This window comes from Oratosquilla oratoria, chromosome 12 (genome assembly GCF_046742065.1).
Source record: "Oratosquilla oratoria isolate Oo_2021 chromosome 12, ASM4674206v1, whole genome shotgun sequence".
NCBI classification, from domain to species: domain Eukaryota; kingdom Metazoa; phylum Arthropoda; class Malacostraca; order Stomatopoda; family Squillidae; genus Oratosquilla; species Oratosquilla oratoria.
The window spans coordinates 23065393-23085275 of NC_134788.1; the positions used below are offsets into that span (position 1 = coordinate 23065393).

Here is a 19883-nt window from a genome sequence, read left to right on the forward strand (position 1 = left end):
GTGTGTGTGTGTGTGGCTGTGTGTGTTTATGTATGTATATGTATGCATTGGAAATTATGCCGTTTGTGTGCTAAAACTGTTGCAATTTTAAACTAAGCAGCATATAGCATGCTGCATAACATGAAGCCAGTTTCATTTTTTAGGGAAGGGGCGGAATGCATTATTTACCAAATAATCATATTCAGTACTATTGGTATTATGTGATGGGGAATCTTTTTGCTACATTCCATGAATAGTGTGTATAACCATAATGATGTTTGTTGCCATGATTGGTTTCACCTTAAATAATATTGTCATCGTTAGGCCTTCCAATGGGTCTGGATCATCTATGGTGGAGTCCGTTGTAAGGACCTGTTTGCGGCGGTGGTACTAAACGACGATGCACAGTGGACTGAAACTCTCCGGTCTGGACTCAATATCTTTGTTAACTTATAGATTATTTCTTGCACATTTTCACAAAATAAATAAATAAAAAATGAAATAAAACCTGATAAACGATGACCACTCTCCTGCTACTTTCTGCCAGTGACATAGAAAGTTTGACCCCATTGATTGCAACAAAGACAATAGTCCGAGGTTTCTTTCCAGAGAGATCTGTGGAAAGGCGGCCCAAGGACCGATGCTAGCTACATTGGGTCTCCATGTTGTCTTCAGTAAAACTTGGGCAGCAATTATGAGCATTGACATTGTGCCAAACTCTAGGACATTGTCCTCCTTATTCTATTCCTTGGCATCTGCTGGGATGTAGGGCATATTAGGAATGGTGGTTGGAGGTTGTTTGTGAATATCTTATTTGTTTGGTTATTTGCAATGTACAGCTTTTGTGGACATTTCTTGTTGAAGGGTGACTCTAGGCATCAGGATTTGTGGTCTACCATAGGTTGATGCTGTCTTTATCAAATTCTCTCATGCAGACAATATGTAAAGTTGTCAAGTCAAGTGTTAATAATTTCCAAATTGGATGATTTTTAACAATGTTTAACATGGTATTTTTTAAATACATGGATTAATACTGTGAGGAATGTGTCTTGCTCTCTACATATGCTTCCACAGGGAGGGATATACACGGTATTGAACATGCATGAGACTGAAATTACATACGACTCACCACATTGCACACCAGCCCGCAATCCCGTGCCCCTTGAATATCGCTCTGATGTTTGTGTTAATATGTTTAATATATTGTTGACAGCATTGTTAGTGAAGATGCATAATGTATTGTGAAATGCAGTGCAAGTATGTAGGAAACTGAGGATGCAGTTCTTATGAAATATTTGTTGGCAATGGTGACGATCTGGGGGTTGGAGTGAAGTGAAATGATGTTTGTTGTCATGATTGTTTCCACCTTGAATAATATTAACATTAATGCACATTATTAAAACGTTCTTGTAGCTCATTATGTCTCAATATTAGATAAATTTTGAATAAAGGTCTTGCTTAAATGGGTGACTCCTTTATTTATAGACCTTTACAACATGGTGATCAAACTGGAACTGAGTGGTGATAGAAAAGTGTTGGCCTGATAATCTGACAAACACGTAAGATAAATGAAAGGGCTTAAGAATGTATACTCTAATCTCATTCTGGGCTTGGAAGGACGCTAACGAAAGAAAATGTAAAATGAACAGACATAAAAAGGAATTACATACAATTCGTCAGCCACCTCGGCTGTGATATGTACTTGAACGATGGTTCTGCTTTGCTAGTCTTGCTCCAAGTGTTGGTGACCTGATCCTAAATCCAGACGGCGTTTCCTGGCCGCAATTGGTGTCGCCAGCGGCGTTGACCATCTCTTCTGTCCAACATGTCCTTGTGGTGTTGGATTATTTACTTGTCCCTCAGAGTCTGCCGTCACAGGGAAGTGTAATAGAATAGTCTCTTGATGCTTTTCTGCCGATGAAGAAGCACCAGTTGTGAAAATGCATTTTGGCTACAAGCAACTTATGTCTGCTACCCCCCACCAGAATGATATGCAAAGAAACACTTGGATTATTGCCTGTAGAATGCTTTAACAAGCTTGGTCATGTAGGAGAGAGGCGGCCAAAACCAGTGTATGGGATCCAGTATATTTAACGTTTGGCCAAGCAAGGCTTCTTCAGAAATAACACAATGGACAATCATCTGACTCCTTGTATAGCCCGAGTTTGATAAAACATGAAAATCATTCTATGAAACGTAGACGTTTTGAATCTGCTTTACATTATATAAACCTCTAGCAATTCTGGTAACGAGGTAACAAGCAAGTCACGTCATTTTTATTTTTTACACTTTTTTCATATTCGTTTCTCCCCTCAAACTCTGAATATACAAGGAGTTAGATGTTTGTCCACCTCCGTGACTTGCATGATGACAGCCTCCCTCATCACAGGATTACTGACCCTGTGCACTGCGACGGAGGAGTGGAGGTGCTGGCCAGAGAACTCCAGCTCGGCGGTTTCTCCGCTCACCGTCTACAACATTCACAAACAACCGAGTGGAATGCTGCAGCTGGATGAAGTTCACTCACTTGCCATACACAACAGCGTCGTCGTGGGCGGAGATTTCAACGCATACCACCCACTGCTAAAGTCTGTGTCCTCCACCAACTCTACAGGGCGACACCTGGCTACTGTCGTGAAAGAACTGCCAGATGTTGTCCTCCTCAACAACAGAGATGCTAATCACATCCGAGTCGGGAGACTGGAGCTCACCTTTGTCTCAAAGAACCTGGCTCCTGGTGCCATATGGCGGGTCCACCCCACATGAACTAACTAGCGACCATTACCCTACCACCAGTATCATGAGGGCCATCATTCCGTGAACGCCACTTCAACCTCCACGCCGGAACATTGAGTAGGTAGACTGGTCCAACTTCCCAGCTGTCGTGTAAGAATGGTGGGAGGCGTATGAGCCGCCGGAGGACCTAGATTAACGTGATAGAGACCTATCTGCTGCTAGGGGGAGGGCAGCGGGTGCCTCCATCCCAAGGAAGAAGCAAGCCTGCCAATACCGTAAGAAAGGGTGGTTCTATAACAACAGAACCGCCGTGAACTGTACAAGAAGCGGCCCAGCCCCGCAAACCTTGAGCTCCTTCGGGAAGTGGTGAAACACGCTCGAGAAATCACGTCCAGAGTCAGAGTCAAAGTGGACGGAGTGGTGCGCAAGTTACAACCAGCACACTGGCTTGTCTGTCCTATAATCCAAGCTGAGGACGGCCTCCGGCAGGCGACCATCACGACCTCCGGCCCACCCGCATCCACGGCAGGAGTCGGAAAGGTTGGCGGACATGTTCGCCACACGCGGTGCCACTGCCCAGCTACCTGCGGAGATTCAAACCTTGGAGCAACAGCTGAGGCCAGAGAGGGACAGACTCATTGACATCCCTCGGGAGAGACCCGACGTGACGGACAAGCCTTTCACTCAACGCCATCTCATCCGAGCTTAGAAAAGCCGGGACACCGCCACAGGGGCGGATCAAGTCACCTACACGATGCGGGCCACTCATGGCTGGCGGGACGCCTCCCGGGGGCGTGGAAAGTGGCCAACATAAAACCTATTCCTAAACCTAGGGATCCCACCAAGTCCCGCCCCATCTCCCTGATGAACTGCACGGCCAAGACTGCAGAATGAACGGTGCTCACCCGCCTCGTGTGGCGCATTGGAGCCCTCCTCCCTAACATCTTCGGTTTCACGCGGGGAGTTGGAACCGCCGACAGCATCATGGCCCTGCTGAGCCGGATTAATAACCGCCTCACCGTGGTTGTTTTTCTCGATTTGGTGGAGAAAGGCGTTCAGGGCAGACTCCTTGCCTAGATTCAGAATTAGTTACAGCATCAGCAGGCAAGAGCCAGGTTCTAGGAAGAGCTAAAAGATGGGCTGGAACTACTGGTCTCACTAGTGGGTTAAATATTTTGGAAATGCTTACAGCATAAATAGGAATAGGTTCCCTTTTATCATTCAAAACCTGTAATTTGTATACACTACTTTGTACGAGTATGTCCTTGCCAGAGGTATGACCACCAAAACTACTATAAGGGACTTCAGTTCTAGTAACCCAATCGGGTTTACATATTTCTACACAGTTATGACATATGTTCGATCACAACCATTGTCAAAGAGTAATTTGGCGTGGAAAATCTCCTTATTCGAGATTTTCACCTTCGCAGTTAGTAATACAGTTTTACTACTATAATGGCCTGGCAACATAGCAACTGTAGAGGAACCATTTGAATTATAATTTACTACATTCACTTGAGGGGATACATTTAACTGCACACCACACGTTGTTACGTTATGATTACCTTGACATTTATCACATATGACCTTACATTTCCTAGAAAAATGTCCTAGATATAAACATCCGAAACAAATACTTAATTCTTTTATTTGTTCAATTTTCTGTTGACCATCTAATGGTAAAAACTTGTGACACTTTCCAGACTTATGATTAATCTTATTACAAAAGACACAACTAACACTATCAGTTGTTGATATGGCATGTAAAGCAGAGACTGTATATAGACCTGACTTTCCCTTGCTAAAAACTCATCTCCTCATTCCTCGCAATAGGTTTGGGAACAGAACTGCTGGTATGGTTCTTGTACATTTCATTTCTCTCGAGAACTCCTATTTCCTTTTTCAATCACTTTCATAACCACCCAAGGTCACTTCCATGGCCAACACAGTCTCTTGACCAATGTAGTCTTAAGTCAGTTGGGAGTCTGGAAACAATTATGGGAGTCAAGAGAACTTGACACTGCTTGCCTGTTACCTTCAAAGCTTCCAGGCTTCTAGTATGTTTTACGACCTCATCTCGGAGTATCCACAACTGGGCAATGTAGTTACAAAGGCAGAGCATGCATGCCGACAGGAGACCTTTTGGTCCATATCTAGGTCGGATGCCAAAAAAAAAAAAAAGATAAATTAATAAAAAACTATGTCAATAATTAATAAAATACATTGGCATTCATTATAGGCAGGCAACCGCAATTCGTGTAGTCTGGAGCCTATTCGTCAGCATCTGTCTGTCACTGGGCGGGCGCAGGCCAAATTGCTTCAAGTAACAGTTACAGTCCGATGGATGTCTCGTAGAGGTGGGTTGGTTGGTGCAGTCAATGATGTAAGTGATGCAGCGATCTAAATGCATTTCTGCCTCCTTTCTTCAACCCTCGCGTTGGCACCAATGTAATGATCTGGGTGTTGTCCTCTTCCCACACGACATGCTTCCAGCCAGCCACCTATCCGTCTCCATCCTACGAATTCGCGCCCAACACGCCTACCTTGTTCGACTCGTACCTGCAGAGAAAGAAGAGCCTGGGCATGTGCACGAGTGATATGCTCAGTCTTTCTAAAACGTTCATTTAGAAGATCAACAACTGCCTTGTAGCTGGCACTGGTGTTTGGCACTCCCTGCACCACATTTTGAGCAGGACCCTCTTTCTAATAGTGACAATAAATATGTCAACTTAGTAATTACCGGCAAATCTGTGTCATCTGTGTGTTATGAAAACTGGTACCAGAAACTCTGCCACTGGGTAATTTCACCATTAAATTTTGGTCATTCTAACTTGAGAAGTTTTGCATGAACTAAAGACGTGCTGATACTTGCAAATTCGGTGGAATCCTTATCTGGTACAGCCATTCCCTGAAGTTGGTCGGCACATCGTCTTCTTGTTGTCCCAGCTCTCTGCCTTGCTGCATCTGCCTGATCCAATTAATCTTCTAATAGGTTAGGATCGATTTCTAATTCTACCTGACTTTGAATTTCTTCTAGCTTAGACAACCTTTTATCAAACTCCTCTAATGCTTCTACTTGTTCACTAGAGGGAGCAACTGGATCGCTTACTAGTAAATGTTCATCTATTTAGAAGCACTGGTCAACCACCCTCCTGCGACTTTCTTAGCCTTCTGAAGTTGTTCCATCTTATCTATTTCAGTGGATGACACTTGCTAAAATGTTATGAGAAATGTCTCACCGGATACTAATTCCCGGGTCTGGGCACCATGTGCTCTGCTTATGAGCAGTTCTTTTGAAAAAAATAACTTTTTTCTCAGGTGGTGGCAATTAAACTCATCTTGCCTTTTCCTTTTTGAATTTGTCTATTTTCTTAATAACAACAATAGAGTCTTATAAAAGTTCTCCAACATACAGGTACTTGACAAATTGAATTTTCCTTGAATATGACAAATAATGAATAAAGTTCTTATATCTTAATATATTAATAGTTCACTAAGGATCAAATAATGAATGTAGTAAATGTACGACATTACAACTGAAATAGTTTAGGAACGTCTTCATTCCCGCTTTTAAACTAACAAAACCTGCAATGACTTCAGAGCCCAAATTAAAGGTTTAATTAAAATAAACTTAGGCAACCTTGTCCATATCATCTTTTACACCCTGAAACTACGGCAGAGAACGAAAATCCAGGAAGAAGAGATATGCAAATTGTGTAATTATGAGACCCTTCACGATTTACTGAAAGAGGAGAAAAGTAAGAAAATATTTTAAAGGAAATATCAATAACGGAGATCATGTTGCAGTAAAATGTCTATTCGAAAAAGTAAACATCGAAGATAAAAAGGAAAATATGTACATAAAGGAAACAGGACTAAAACTGATGAACGGAATACTGAGTAAAGGCATACATACATGCATACATACATACATATACCAAGGCTTTTTCCCCCTTACAAGGGAGGTAGCCAAAAAGAAAAGGATATAGAATCATTCCCACCCATTCCATCCCTAAATACACCTCCCCCCACTGAGTAAAGGCGATGTCAGGAAAATAAATTAAACCAAATTGAAACGCGTGCTGCGTATTATAGACTGAAGTAAATAGGACATTGTATACAAAACTTGAACCCGGTAAGCCACATGCTCCTGTCAGTTCGGGGGAGGGGGGGGGGCCCTCCCCCCGAACTCACAACACCACCGAAAGCTAAAAGACAGTCTCTAAATCGGATACCTCCGCTGGGACTCAAACAAAACAAACAAACAAATCCATTTCTAAGAGTGGCCTCGCTGTTGCAAGACTTTGATATTCCTTGTACATTTGTGAAACGCTGAAAGTTCACGAAGATTGTAACTTAAAAGGGAAGCTACACAGTAATATAAAAGTCATTTCAAGGCGTTCCCCACCAGAGCCTACATGGTTGGAATGATGGCTGGAAATTGGAGGACATTAATCATTATGTTGTAGCTGTTTTGGTGCTGGATACTTTGGAAAGAATACTGAAGGTCAGTAATGAGATATCAGCGTTTTAAAATCTGTGGAGGGGGGGGGTAAACTTTCTTTGGGTTTAGGATGCACAAAATAATAATAACAATAATAAAAATAAATCGATCAATCAAATAATAATAGCCCTCCAAGAACTAGGAAGTAGTTTACATTATATACTGATGTTATATATACTTCAAAAGCTAATAGAAGCATCATATAAACCAAGTAAACTTAAAATTAGGTAAACCAGAGATGTTTACCAATATTATCTTTAAACCTCTATTGGTGTTACTATTAATTTGTGGTATTTACATAATATGGGGTTTAGAATACTCAGAATGATAACAACTAGCAAATGATGTAGATAAGAACTGAAGGTGTGAGTCTGGCAAAAACCTAATATACTAATTTGTTTGACTGTCTTAGTTTTAATTTTCATGAACATTACTATTAATTTGCAGTACTTGTATGTGGTGTTTGAAATGCTCAGAATACTAAGAGCTTGATATGGATATAGGTAAGAATTGCAGTTGTGAACCTTAGCCTTATGGTACTTATGTGAATGGGATTTAGAATACTCAGAATTTCATCTGTGAGACTGATAAGCATATACTGTTTACCATTGATGAAGTTTTAGACTCCAGTCCACAGTCCACTGGCTATGCTATGCTCTGCTGAGCCATCATAGATATAGTATCAACACTGATAATTATCATTGATGCACATATCAATAAAATCATTTGCTTTCTTGAATAAGTAGGTCTTCAGTGCTTTCTTAAAGTTATCAAGGTTGTCTTGATAGGTATTATTTTAGGTTGTCTTGATAGGTATTATAAATATTTCAGTTTGCACACCTATGTGATATAGCATTAAAAAAGTAAATATTGATTTTGTAAATCATAAGACATGAGCATAGTATGTGATTTTCATGACAGAAATAAATAACAAAAAATTGCTTCAAGCAAATCTACTAATGAACAAAGGCACTAGGATATGGTCCAGATGCTATGCTGTTGTCTGTCCAGTCACTGTCAATTAGACGATGGCTTTCACGTTGTAGACCAGATGTTCTCCAACGCCAGGTGACGTTAATAAGCACTATTACAAAGACAATAGGACTTCCTTAGACTTTATGAGAGAACACAGGGGTCTGCCTTCATCAGTTAATTGCCTGAGGTACAACAATAATCATAGGCCATCAGTGTCTGTGATGAAGACCCGGATGATCTTTAGAATTTGAGGTACTGAATTACTTAATATAGGCTAGGTTACATAGGTTAGTTAAGTTAGGTAGGTTAGAATAGACGAATTTAGCAACCTTTCATTTCTTTGACCTTGGCATCTATCAAAACACACGTGGGGTATCATTCAACCCCGCAACTTCATTAGTAAATAGGTTTTAGCAACTTTTTGTTATTGGTTTCCATCAAGAAAATTGCATATTACATTGATGTATTTTGATTTACAAAATTAATACTTTCCTATTGCTATATCGCATAGTTGTGCACAACTAAAATTTTGCCCAATTCTCGACATTTCCAGGTAACTTATTATATAATCTTGGAGAAATCTTTTCAAATGCTCTAAAACCCTTTTCCAAGTTAACTCTGGGCTCAAAGAGCCTGGTTGCTCAGCATTGTGTCTCAGAGCCAAAGGGGTATCAAGATGTAAGCCCTGCAGTAAATTCCTTATATACCTGATGAGTCAGGACACAAATGTTGTAAATCATGCATGCCTTCATTGGCAGCCAATGCAAGTCAGTGAGTACTGGTGTTATTCTTTCATGGAGAGGCAGGTCTTGTGAGTCTAGCAGTTCTGTTCATAACTAGTTGTAACTTCTTCAATAGATAAATAGGAGTCCATAATAAATCAAATTACAATAGTCCAATTTGCTAATGACATGATTGTGAACAAGCAGTTTCATTGCATTTGCATCCAAATATTTCTTAAGAAATGAAATATTCTGTAGATGATATCCTGTTGTTCTTACCACTTGATTGATTTGATCCTTGAAAGATAGATTATAGATTGTGATCACACATAAGTCTTTGACTGCCTTTTCTACAGTCATTAAGGTTCCTTTAATCTGAAGAGTAGAGATGTCTAACTTTCTAAGATTCTGTTTTATCTTCGTTTAACTTTAGTTGCTTGGAGTTCATCCATTTTCCCATATCTTTCATTATCATACCTATTTTAACTTCAGTATTCACCACTTCATCCAGTGTCCAATAAAACTGTGCATCATCGGCATATGGTTTAAAGTCAACTCCATGTTTACTAAGTATATGCAAGAGTACACTTGTGTACACACAGAAGAGAACAGGGCCCAGTACACAATAAGATCTGTTTTCAAGATAATTCCTGAAATATTTCAGTGCATCACCTTCAATTCTATTGTTCTTACAGTCTATCTTAACTTCAGTATTCACTACTTCATCCAGTGTCAAATAAAACTGTGTATCATCAGCATATAGCTTAAAGTCAACTCCATGTTTACTAAGTATATGTGAGAGTTCACTTGTGTAGACACATACATACATGCATATACCAAGGCTTTTTCCCCCTCACAAGGGAGGTAGCCAAAAACGAAAAGGCATAAAATCATTCCCACCCATTCCATCCCTGAATACACTCCACACCCCTCCACCCTCCCTCTTATCTTAGCACCTCCTGGATGACGGGTCATCCCTGCATCTTGTCTACTGCCCTGGGTCAGAAGCAGTGTTGCAAGACACAGCACATCCACAGCCTTCACTTCATCCTTCCTTATTTCTCCTCCATTTTCCTCACTCATCATGATCATTTTCTTAGCATTACCCACTGCAGCTATCTTTCCCTCCCTATCCTCCTTCACATTTAGCAACTCCCTAAAATATTCTGCCCATCTTTCCCTTACTGCCTTCTCTTCCATTATCACCTCTCCATCTGCACCTTTTACCTTTTCTTCTCTACTTGATTCGTCTCTTCTTCCTCTCTTAATTTCTTTCCAAAACATCTTTTTATTACTTTCAAAATTTTCTGTCATACAACCTCCTCTTTGCCTCCTTTACTTTTTGCTTCACTTCTCTTTTCTTTGTATCTCTCATATGACTCCCTCGTCCTATTTTGTAACTAATCTGAGAAAGCTCGCTTTTTCTCTTCTACAACCTTCTTTGTTTCCTCATCCCACCATTCATTACCTTTCCTTCTATTTCCCCCTGTCCTTCTTGTTCCACACACTATTTTTGCCAATACCCCGTCTTGGGTATTGGCTGCATGTTATTGTGGCAAAGTAGCATGCAGTTGATACTTTAGGGTCTATATGGGGCGCCCCTGTGGACCAGAGCCACACATAATATTGTCTGAGATAGAGGAAAACTCTGTTCATAGAGAAATGATGACACTTTTATACTATGGCTGTCCCTCCGTTATGCTGTCCCCAAACCCCTTGTTACTGTCCTGTACAATTTCTGTGAACATCCATTTCCTTTTTTGCCTACCTTCCCTGTGGTGGGGGAAAAGAATACTGCCACCAAGTATTTCCACTTGGATCGTAAGAGGCGAGAAGAAAGGGACGGGGATTAGGACTAGGCATCCTTCTCCTTGTAGCCCCACAGGGGACGTTCCTAAAAAAAGTAAAGGTATAAGAGGGTCTAGGAGTGTGTACACACAGAAGATAATAATACCCAGTATACCCCCCCTGAGGGACTCCTCTTTGTAAATGTTCAATGTCAGAAAATGATGTTCCTATTTGTACACAATAAGATCTGTTTTCTTGTTAACTCATGAAATATTTAAGTGCATCACCTTCAATTTCATTGTTCCTACAGTGTTGAAGTAATATGTTGTGCACTACAGTAGTAAATGCAGCACTCAAGTCAAGTAAAATCAGAACACTACACTTGCCTTCATATGTGTGTACAAACAGATTGTTTACAACAGAGCAAAGAGTATTCATTATTGAATAAAGACATCTACAGGCCGACTGACTTTCAGGCAATGCATTCACTAACTGGAGAAGTTCCATTAACTGATCAAGAATTACTTTTTCTAGAAACTTTGACAGAAATGTCATAATAGATACTGGTGTAAAAGAAATTCAACACTGGGAATCTAGTTTACCCTTAACAATAGGTTTCACAATTACCCTTTTTCACTCTTAGGAAAAAATATTCTTATCGGTGTTTGTATTAACACTATCAGTTAATCTTTAATAAATCACTGAAATTGTCACATCTCTTCATATCACTCATTGGTAATGGGTTATTAGAACATTATGTGAATTTCACTCTTTGTGTGATAGGTATTACTACATTCATATATACTTGATGGAAACGTGATAACTTGATTTCAGGGATTGTACACTCCATATCAGGCATCACTGACATTAGAATTTCTAGTAAGATCTTCAGTTTTCTTTTCAAAGAAATCAAGAAAATACATGCTAATTCAGCATCAGCAAATCCATCAGGCAACCTCATAACCCTTTTATTCATTTCCAGTCAGACTATCCAGCATGGTATACAGTTTGATAATAATATTTAATCCTGTCTCTAACACCTTATTTCTATAGTATTCCCTTTTCCTTTTCATCACCAGACTGTTTTCTATGTTCTTTGCATCTTCATATTTTTTTTCTGAGTATTTCAACATTAAACCAAGGTGCATTCTCTTCTTTTGTAATCTTGTTATATAACAGGTTACATGTTGTCCAGATTCCACTAACCCGTGTTCACATATTTTACTTTTTTCCTCAGAAATTCTCCATGTGACAGAATTCACTAATAGTTTTGTTTGAAAATTCCTCTTAAGTTGAAATGTAATCCTTTTTTTAGATACTGGCTCTTTCAAATATGTAATTTCAAAAGTTACAAGTTTATGCACAGGGGACTTACAGCATACTTCATCAACACACATCTTCTGAACAAGATCATAATTAGTCACTAAAAACAAGATCTAATACATGTCCACCTTCAGAAGTAACTTCATTCACTTTGTTGTTAAGGTTAAACGAGTACATCATCGTAAAAGCTGTGACTGAAGAATTTTTAACATCTTCAAACCATATATTAAAGTCTCCACAGATAAACACATTAGCACTTACTATATCAACAGACTCAAGACACAAGCAAAACTCCTCAATAAACATATTAACTCTTGAATGCAGAGGCCAATATATTACAATAAACATACTTTTCCTGCAAGGAATTTCACAGCAAACCTCTATTAACTCAAAAGTTTCCCATTTTACCATCTTTTTCTTCATAGTATTCTTGAATGATTGATAGAGAAAAATTCCAATTCCACAACCTCTTTTGTTCTCTCTAATTACATGTAAGAATGTACGAGTCGCTGGTGTCATCTCATGAATCTTTGCTCTTTCTTAGTGGTAATTATTATTGGGAATATTAGTGCTTACCTTGGTTCAGTGATTTCCCTCAAAGTATTAATTTCTTTCGATTCAGGAGCCTTTCCTGAAACTTCAAACCACTCCTATCGTAACTTTAAATAAGATACAATTAAACTCCCCTCCCTTTTATTTATTGAATCTATGAAGTAATTTTGGTTTAAAAATCGGGAAACTTTGAGAATTTGCTTAAGGTAAAAGTTAACCCGTGGCTTCGAGCTTTTTTTTTCAAACACGTAAGAGTCCCGCCGAATACGGCCACTATCGTCAGCCTGGCAGAACACCCAGAGCTCTGGTACCAGTCTGACCACTCTTGAAACCAGTCAGCAAGGGACCTTCTTACGTCTTCTCATAAGAAGCCTTCAAGTTCTACATCATTTCAGACCGATTGTCTGAGAACGCTACCAAGTAAGTTCTCGGACATTCTTGTATTTGCTAAACCGTAATTACCATACTTAATAGATAACTAAAATTGCTAGGATATCACTCATTATGGAGACCTTACAACAGTGGTTCCCAACCAGGGGTCCATGGAAGAATTTCAAGGGGTCCATAGATATTCTACTTATTTTTAGATTTATTATACTGGAATTAGGAGACATGTGGCTCAGAGTAAAATTGATACTACTGTACACGATCCTTAAAACCGAATGCTTAAATGCTAGAATTGCTCTACATTAGCTAACGGTATCAGGGGTCTCAAACATACGGCCCACATGACAAATTTGGCCCATGGGATGGTCATAAGTGTACCGCGAGATGACAGGAAGATTTATTGCCTCCTAAAATGATGAGTGTCATGAATATAAGTGATATATGAATAAGAGAGAGAAAATTAATAAATAACCTTTATCTTATTATGGCAATAGTAAGTGCAATAATCAATTCATATTGTTATTTATAGTAATACAGCTATTATATAGGGAAGATGCTTATACAAATGAAAATGGAAATTTGTAAACATGTCAGAGCCATTTCATTAACCTGTTCATTACTGGGGGCTTGCTTTTAATTGTATTTAGGCTAACATTAGACGAGTTTAAGCACATTGGGGAGTGTAGGGGTCCACAGGTGAAAAAGTGACTGGAAAAGGGGGTCCACAGGTGAAAAAGTGACTGGAAAAGGGGGAACGGGACAAAAAAGGTTGGGAACTGATGTCTTCAGGGAAAAATGAAAGTGGAGAACAAAGATTATTTTAGTGTAGCTCCCGAAGAATATTTAAGCATTATATCTGTGCCCCAGAGAAAGCAAATAGGATGCTGAGAATAGTGGCTCAAATTATTTAAGTCCAGCTGTTATCAACAAATTGTATATTGCTGGACCACCTAAACAGCTACATTATTTTTGGTATGGACTACAAACCTTGTTAAAGACATTTAGATGGGAGAAAGAACATTGACAAACCTCAAAACGTGCATCATGCATAAGAAACAAAGCATACACATGCCACTGGAAAAAAAAAAGATCCATAAAAAAGAATGTGTAGGTTAGGTGTGGTAAGAATAGGGGAAGAATGTGCTTGTATTATAGTTTATACTAACAATTTTGTTGTTTCTTTTGTAAATCATTGGCTTTGCACAACTTCTCTTACTCAAAATGCTTATTTCACAGTGTGTTCCCCAGACAGTGGTTGAGGGTAGGGGCTAGAACAAACAAGTGATTTCTGATTGAAACAGAACATAGAATACGATCAAATCTTCATTAAAAATGCGAATATTAGGATTTATACCCCTAAGTGGAATGTAACTTTGGATAATATAGTTTTTTTTTTTTCACCCAGATTTCCTCCAGCCCATTACATTAACCCATTAAACTCCGATGACAAGATGTCTTGTCATTTGGTCAAATAAAACAAAAAATCATAATAAAACAACAAAATGTTTGATGATCAAACAGCACCAGAAAAATATGACGTCGTCAGTCCTCCTCGAGGAGGACTGATGACGTCATATTTTTCTGGTGCTGTTTGATCATCAAACATTTTGTTGTTTTATGATGATTTTTTGTTTTATTTGACCAAATGACAAGACATCTTGTCATCGGAGTTTAATGGGTTAAGATCATATAGACCAGTAAAATGATATTTTCTGAAGTCAGGTATCACAAATGTGCTTTTTTCCAATCGTGGTAAGAGTCTGTGGATCCTACAGGTATTGTTTTCACCACCTCCACAAGTTAACATATTTTGGCAACTGGCGACCAGTGGATTGAGTACATTCCCATGCCATTTGTATTCATTCACATGCTGCACTAAGTAATTATTTTTGCTAAAGAAATGCACATTTACGCGATATATAAATTGAAACGTGGGTCAATGCAGATGTTGCGCACGCATGTAGTGTAGGGATGGGAGAAAGAGCAGTGTCTGTGTGTCTGTCATCGTTTGTCTGTCACGAAATTCCTGCGACAATGTAGGACCAATTCTTGCCAAAATATGGAACTTAGATTGGTAGTTTTACTTATAGATTATCACACTTATTTCAAATGACAACAGACTTGGCTGTCTCTGCTAGGAGTGTAGGAGGGCATTTGGTAAGAGGGTGTTAGTAGTGTCAAATGACAGCAAACATATTATTCTGTTTCTCAGTATTCCATGCGACATATGGATTTATCACAGTGTGTTTATACGTATTTCGATGTTTAAACATTATGATTTTGAATTCCAATTTTATATTCAACAAATTTCTTATTTACAAAGGATTACAGACATTTAGAAGCTTTAATTTTTATTTTCAGGAGCAGGATTTAAAAATCCAGATTTCTCTAGAAAAGTTGATATTAAACTCTATACATTTGCTATTAACCCCGGAGGAAAAGTATCACATTGTGGCTAATGTGATGCAGACATATCCCACAGGAGTAGTCTCAAAAGGTATATGATGAACCACAAATGAGAGAAACTTTTTAATTTTGTCCTTTGCGACATAGCTTTCACAAAAAAAGCAAGTCTTCGACGTCACGTGATGAACCACACAGGAGAGAAATCTTTTAAGTGTGACCTTTGTGACGCAGGTTTCACAACAAAGGTAAGTCTTGGACGTCACGTGATGAACCACACAGGTGAAAAACCTTTCCAGTGTGACCTTTGCACCTCAGCTTTCAAAACAAAGGCAGAGCTTCGACTTCACGTGATGACCCACACAGGAGAGAAACCTTTCCAGTGTGACCTTTGCGATGCAGCTTTCACAAGAAAGCCAGGTCTTCGGTATCACTTGATGACCCACACAGGAGAGAAACCTTTCCAGTGTGACCTTTGCGATGCAGCTTTCACTACGAAAAGTTCCCTCAATTGTCACCAGATGACCCACACAGGAGAGAAGCCTCTCCAGTGTGACCTTTGCACAGCAGCTTTCAAAACAAAGTCAGAGCTACGATATCACGAGATGACCCACACAGGAGAGAAACCTTTCCTATGTGACCTTTGCGAAGCAGCTTTCAAAAGTAAGTCACATCTTCGATATCACATGATGACCCACACAGGAGAGAAACCTTTCCAGTGTGACCTTTGCGACGCAGCTTTTACAACTAAGTCAAATCTTCGGTGTCACGTGATGACCCACACGGGAGAGAAACCTTTACAATGTGACCTTTGCGACGCAGCTTTCACAACTAAGTCAAAACTTCGGTGTCACGTGATGACCCACACAGGAGAGAAACCTTTCCAGTGTGACCTTTGCGACGCAGCTTTCACAATTAAGTCAAAACTTTGGTGTCACGTGATGACCCACACAGGAGAGAAACCTTTCCAGTGTGACATTTGCGACGCAGCTTTCACAACTAAGTCAAAACTTCGCTGTCATGTGATGACCCACACGGGAGAGAAGCCTTTCAAGTGTGACCTTTGCGACGCAGCTTTCACAGCAAAGGCAGGTCTTGGACGTCACGTGATGAACCACACAGGAGAGAAACCTTTCCATTGTGACCTTTGCATCTCAGCTTTCAAAACAAAGGCAGAGCTTCGACGTCACGTGATGACACACACAGGAGAGAAACCTTTCCAGTGTGACCTTTGCGACGCAGCTTTCACAAGCAAGTCAAAACTTCGCTGTCATGTGATGACCCACACGGGAGAGAAGCCTTTCAAGTGTGACCTTTGCGACGCAGCTTTCACAAGCAAGTCAAATCTTCGGCGTCACGTGATGACCCACACATGATAGAATCCTGTCAATTGTGACCTTTGCGACGCAGCTTTCACAACTAAGACAAATCTTTGGCGTCACGTGATGACCTACACAGGAGAGAAGCCTTTCCATTGGGATCTTTGCGACACAGCTTTCATAAGTAAAATCTTAGGTGTCACTTGACCCACACAAGAGAGAAGCCTTTCAAGTGTGACCTTTGCGATGCAGCTTTCAGATCAAAGGGTAGCCTCACAAAGCACATGGGGACCCACACAGGAGAGAAGCCTTTCCAGTGTGAATTTTGCGACAAAGCTTTCATAACGAAATGTGATCTTGTGTGTCACATGAGGACTCACACAGGAGGAAACACTTCAGTGTGACATTTGCGATGCGTCATGTGGTGCCCCACACAAGAGTGAACCCTTTCAAGTGTGTCATTTACCCGACAGATGTCATGACAATATCTCACATCGAAACTCACATAAAGACCCACACAGGGAAGAAACCATTTCGTTGTGACCATTGAATTGTAACTTTCTCAAACAAGAGTTATCTCACTGGATATTTGAAGATTCACGTAAGATAAAAAGTCTTTCAAATGACTTTTGCCTTGCAAGTTTGTCAAATTATTAATTATTATGTCACACAGCAACCCTGTTACACTTAATGTATACGGATGAAGTATATGCTTTCTAAAAGAGATGCATACTTCAAGGTAGAAACAATACAATTAAATGCTTGATAGAATATGACCTTTTGTTGTGCCGCGAATAAATGGACGACCTGTAAAACTCCAAGACGTTGCCTTTTGCCGCGTTTAGAAATGTTGTAAAGCCATTCGTCAGATTATTTTATTTCGGTCGAGAGAAGTCCCCTACTCGTCGAAAATATTGATAGAGTACGAGTTGTTTCGTTCCAGTTAATTACGTTTTATTATACTGTCGTGGTGGCGCGGGGTTAGTGTGTTTCACAGTGGTGAGTAGATGTAAGTTTTTGTTTTGTTTTTGATGCACCGATGGAGGGAGAATGTTTAGGTGTATACACCCACGGGTTGATGAGCCAAATGTTTGAGTGAAGGAGCCACGCTGGTTTGGCATGGCCGTTGTGCAGCGAACCTCCGCCACCCCTACTCCCCTTTTTAGGATTGAAAGAGGTCAGTCGAGGGAGGTAGGGTCATGCACCTCTCCTTATTCTTGTCAAAATTGGCCCCCTTTTTGTTTTCTGTAGTCTGCGTTTCTTGATTTCATAATTAACCTTTCTTGCACCCTTCTATGTAATACGTCTTTGGATGTAATTATACGAAAGTGCATACCGTCTTTTGTGTGTAAATAATATGTATGTATATAAATATATATATTATATATATATATATAAATATATATATATATACATATAAATATATATACATATAAATATATATATAATGTATATATATATATATATATATATATATATACACACATACATACATATGCCAAGGCTTTTTCCCCCTTACAAGGGAGGTAGCCAAAAAGGAAAAGGCATAAAATCATTCCCACCCATTCCATCCCTGAATACACTCTACACCCCTCCACCCTCCCTCCCATCTTAGCACCTCCTGGATGACGGGTCATCCCTGCACCTTGTCCACTGCCCTGGGTCACAAGCAGTGTCGCAAGACACATCATATCCACAGCAAGGCCGCTTCATTAAATCGGCGACCCCCCCTCTCCGTCCCCCCATTGCATAAAAGGAGATAACGGGGAGAAATCTCTTCGGGCTGCGTCAAATTTTGCTCACACATACTACCTCACCCCCCATACCCCCGCCCATTCCACCTCATGCATCACATCATCCATATACAACCATTCTCCATTCACCCCTGTCTTCTGTCCTCTCCCGTCCTTCCTCAACAGACATTCCCCTCTTCCCCAAAGCCCCCTTCATCCCATCCATCCACCTCATCCTAAGACGTCCCCTCATGTTCACTCCCTCCACATCTGCCTTCCATACCTCTTTTACTAGTCTTTCTTCACTCATTCTTTCCATGTGTCCAAACCATCCTAATACTCTTTCATCAACCCTATCTCCAAACTCCCTTTCCACCCCTGTTCTCCTCACCTCCTCATTTCTCACTCTATCTAGCCTAGTAACCCCATCATACTTCTCAGACACCTCATCTCAAGCACATTCAAACCCCTCTCTTCCTCTCTTATGTTCCATGTTTCTGCCCCATACAGTGCTATTGGCACAATCACTCCTTCATACAGTCTCCTCTTAGCATCCATTCCCAAATGTCTATTCCTCATTACACTCTTTAATCCACCAAGGCATTTACTCACTTCTCTCAATCTACATTCTACCTCCACCTTCACTCCACCTTTTCCTGCCACATTTGCACCCAAGTATTTAAAACTATCAACTTCCTCCAGTCGCTGTCCCTTAATGCTCACTTCCAGTCTGCTGCCACTTTCACCCCTTGTACATCTCATCACCTTACTTTTACCCACATTTATCTTTAGCTTTCTTCTATCATATACTCTCCCAAACTCTGTCACCAACTTCCTCAATCCCTCCGATCCTGCCACAAGCGCAGTGTCGTCCGCAAACAACAGCTGGCTCATCTCCCACTTTTCACCATTTTCTTTAAACATCTCCAATCCCTGACCCACTACCCTTGCATTTACCTCTCGCACTACCCCATCCATGTATAAGTTGAACAGCTAGGGCGACATAACGCATCCTTGACGAAGTCCCACCTTTACCTCAAACCACTCACTCTCTCCATTTCTAATCCTGACACAAGCTCTACTACTCTCATGAAAACTCTTGACAGCTCCTAGAAGCTTTCCTCCTATCCCGTATATCCGTATAACCTCCCGCAGTGCCATTCTGTCTACCCTGTCGTAAGCCTTTTCCAGATCCATAAAAGCCCAAAACATCCTTCCCCTTTCCTATAGCTTTCTCACATATCTGTCTTGCCACAAAAATCTGAGCTACACAACCTCTACCCGTCCTAAATCCACACTGTTCCTCACCAATTACTCCCTCTGTTCCTCTCCTAAACCTCTCAAACAAGATCCTCCCATAAGCCTTCCCAACTACACTTAACAAGCTAATCCCTCTGAAACTACTACATTCACACTTGTCCCCTTTTCCCTTGTAAAGAGGAACTATACAGGCACTCCTCCA

General features: G+C 40.3%; 1 protein-coding gene, 1 long non-coding RNA gene and 1 pseudogene across 2 annotated transcripts in view; 1 reads left to right on the forward strand and 2 right to left on the reverse strand.

The window, feature by feature from the left end:
* Nucleotides 1-1839: 1839 nt before the first annotated feature.
* LOC143031098 (uncharacterized) overlaps nucleotides 1840-19883 on the reverse strand; it is a 53308-nt gene continuing 35264 nt past the window's right edge. The window contains exon 3 of the long non-coding RNA XR_012966978.1: nucleotides 1840-1885. This is a non-coding gene — a long non-coding RNA (uncharacterized LOC143031098). The remainder of the gene's footprint in view (nucleotides 1886-19883) is intronic.
* On the reverse strand, nucleotides 3731-5901 carry LOC143032037 (uncharacterized; annotated as a pseudogene).
* Nucleotides 6987-17992, forward strand: LOC143031097 (uncharacterized). The gene is made up of 3 exons (XM_076194528.1): nucleotides 6987-7222; nucleotides 12833-12999; nucleotides 15328-17992. Exon 3 carries the CDS (start codon nucleotides 15555-15557, stop codon nucleotides 16743-16745), a length of 1191 nt encoding a protein of 396 aa, XP_076050643.1. The 5' UTR covers nucleotides 6987-7222; nucleotides 12833-12999; nucleotides 15328-15554; the 3' UTR covers nucleotides 16746-17992.

Coding starts and splice junctions, on each gene's coding strand:
- LOC143031097 (XM_076194528.1), top strand. CDS start 15,555: ATGAACCACACAGGAGAGAAATCTTTTAAGTGTGACCTTTGTGACGCA.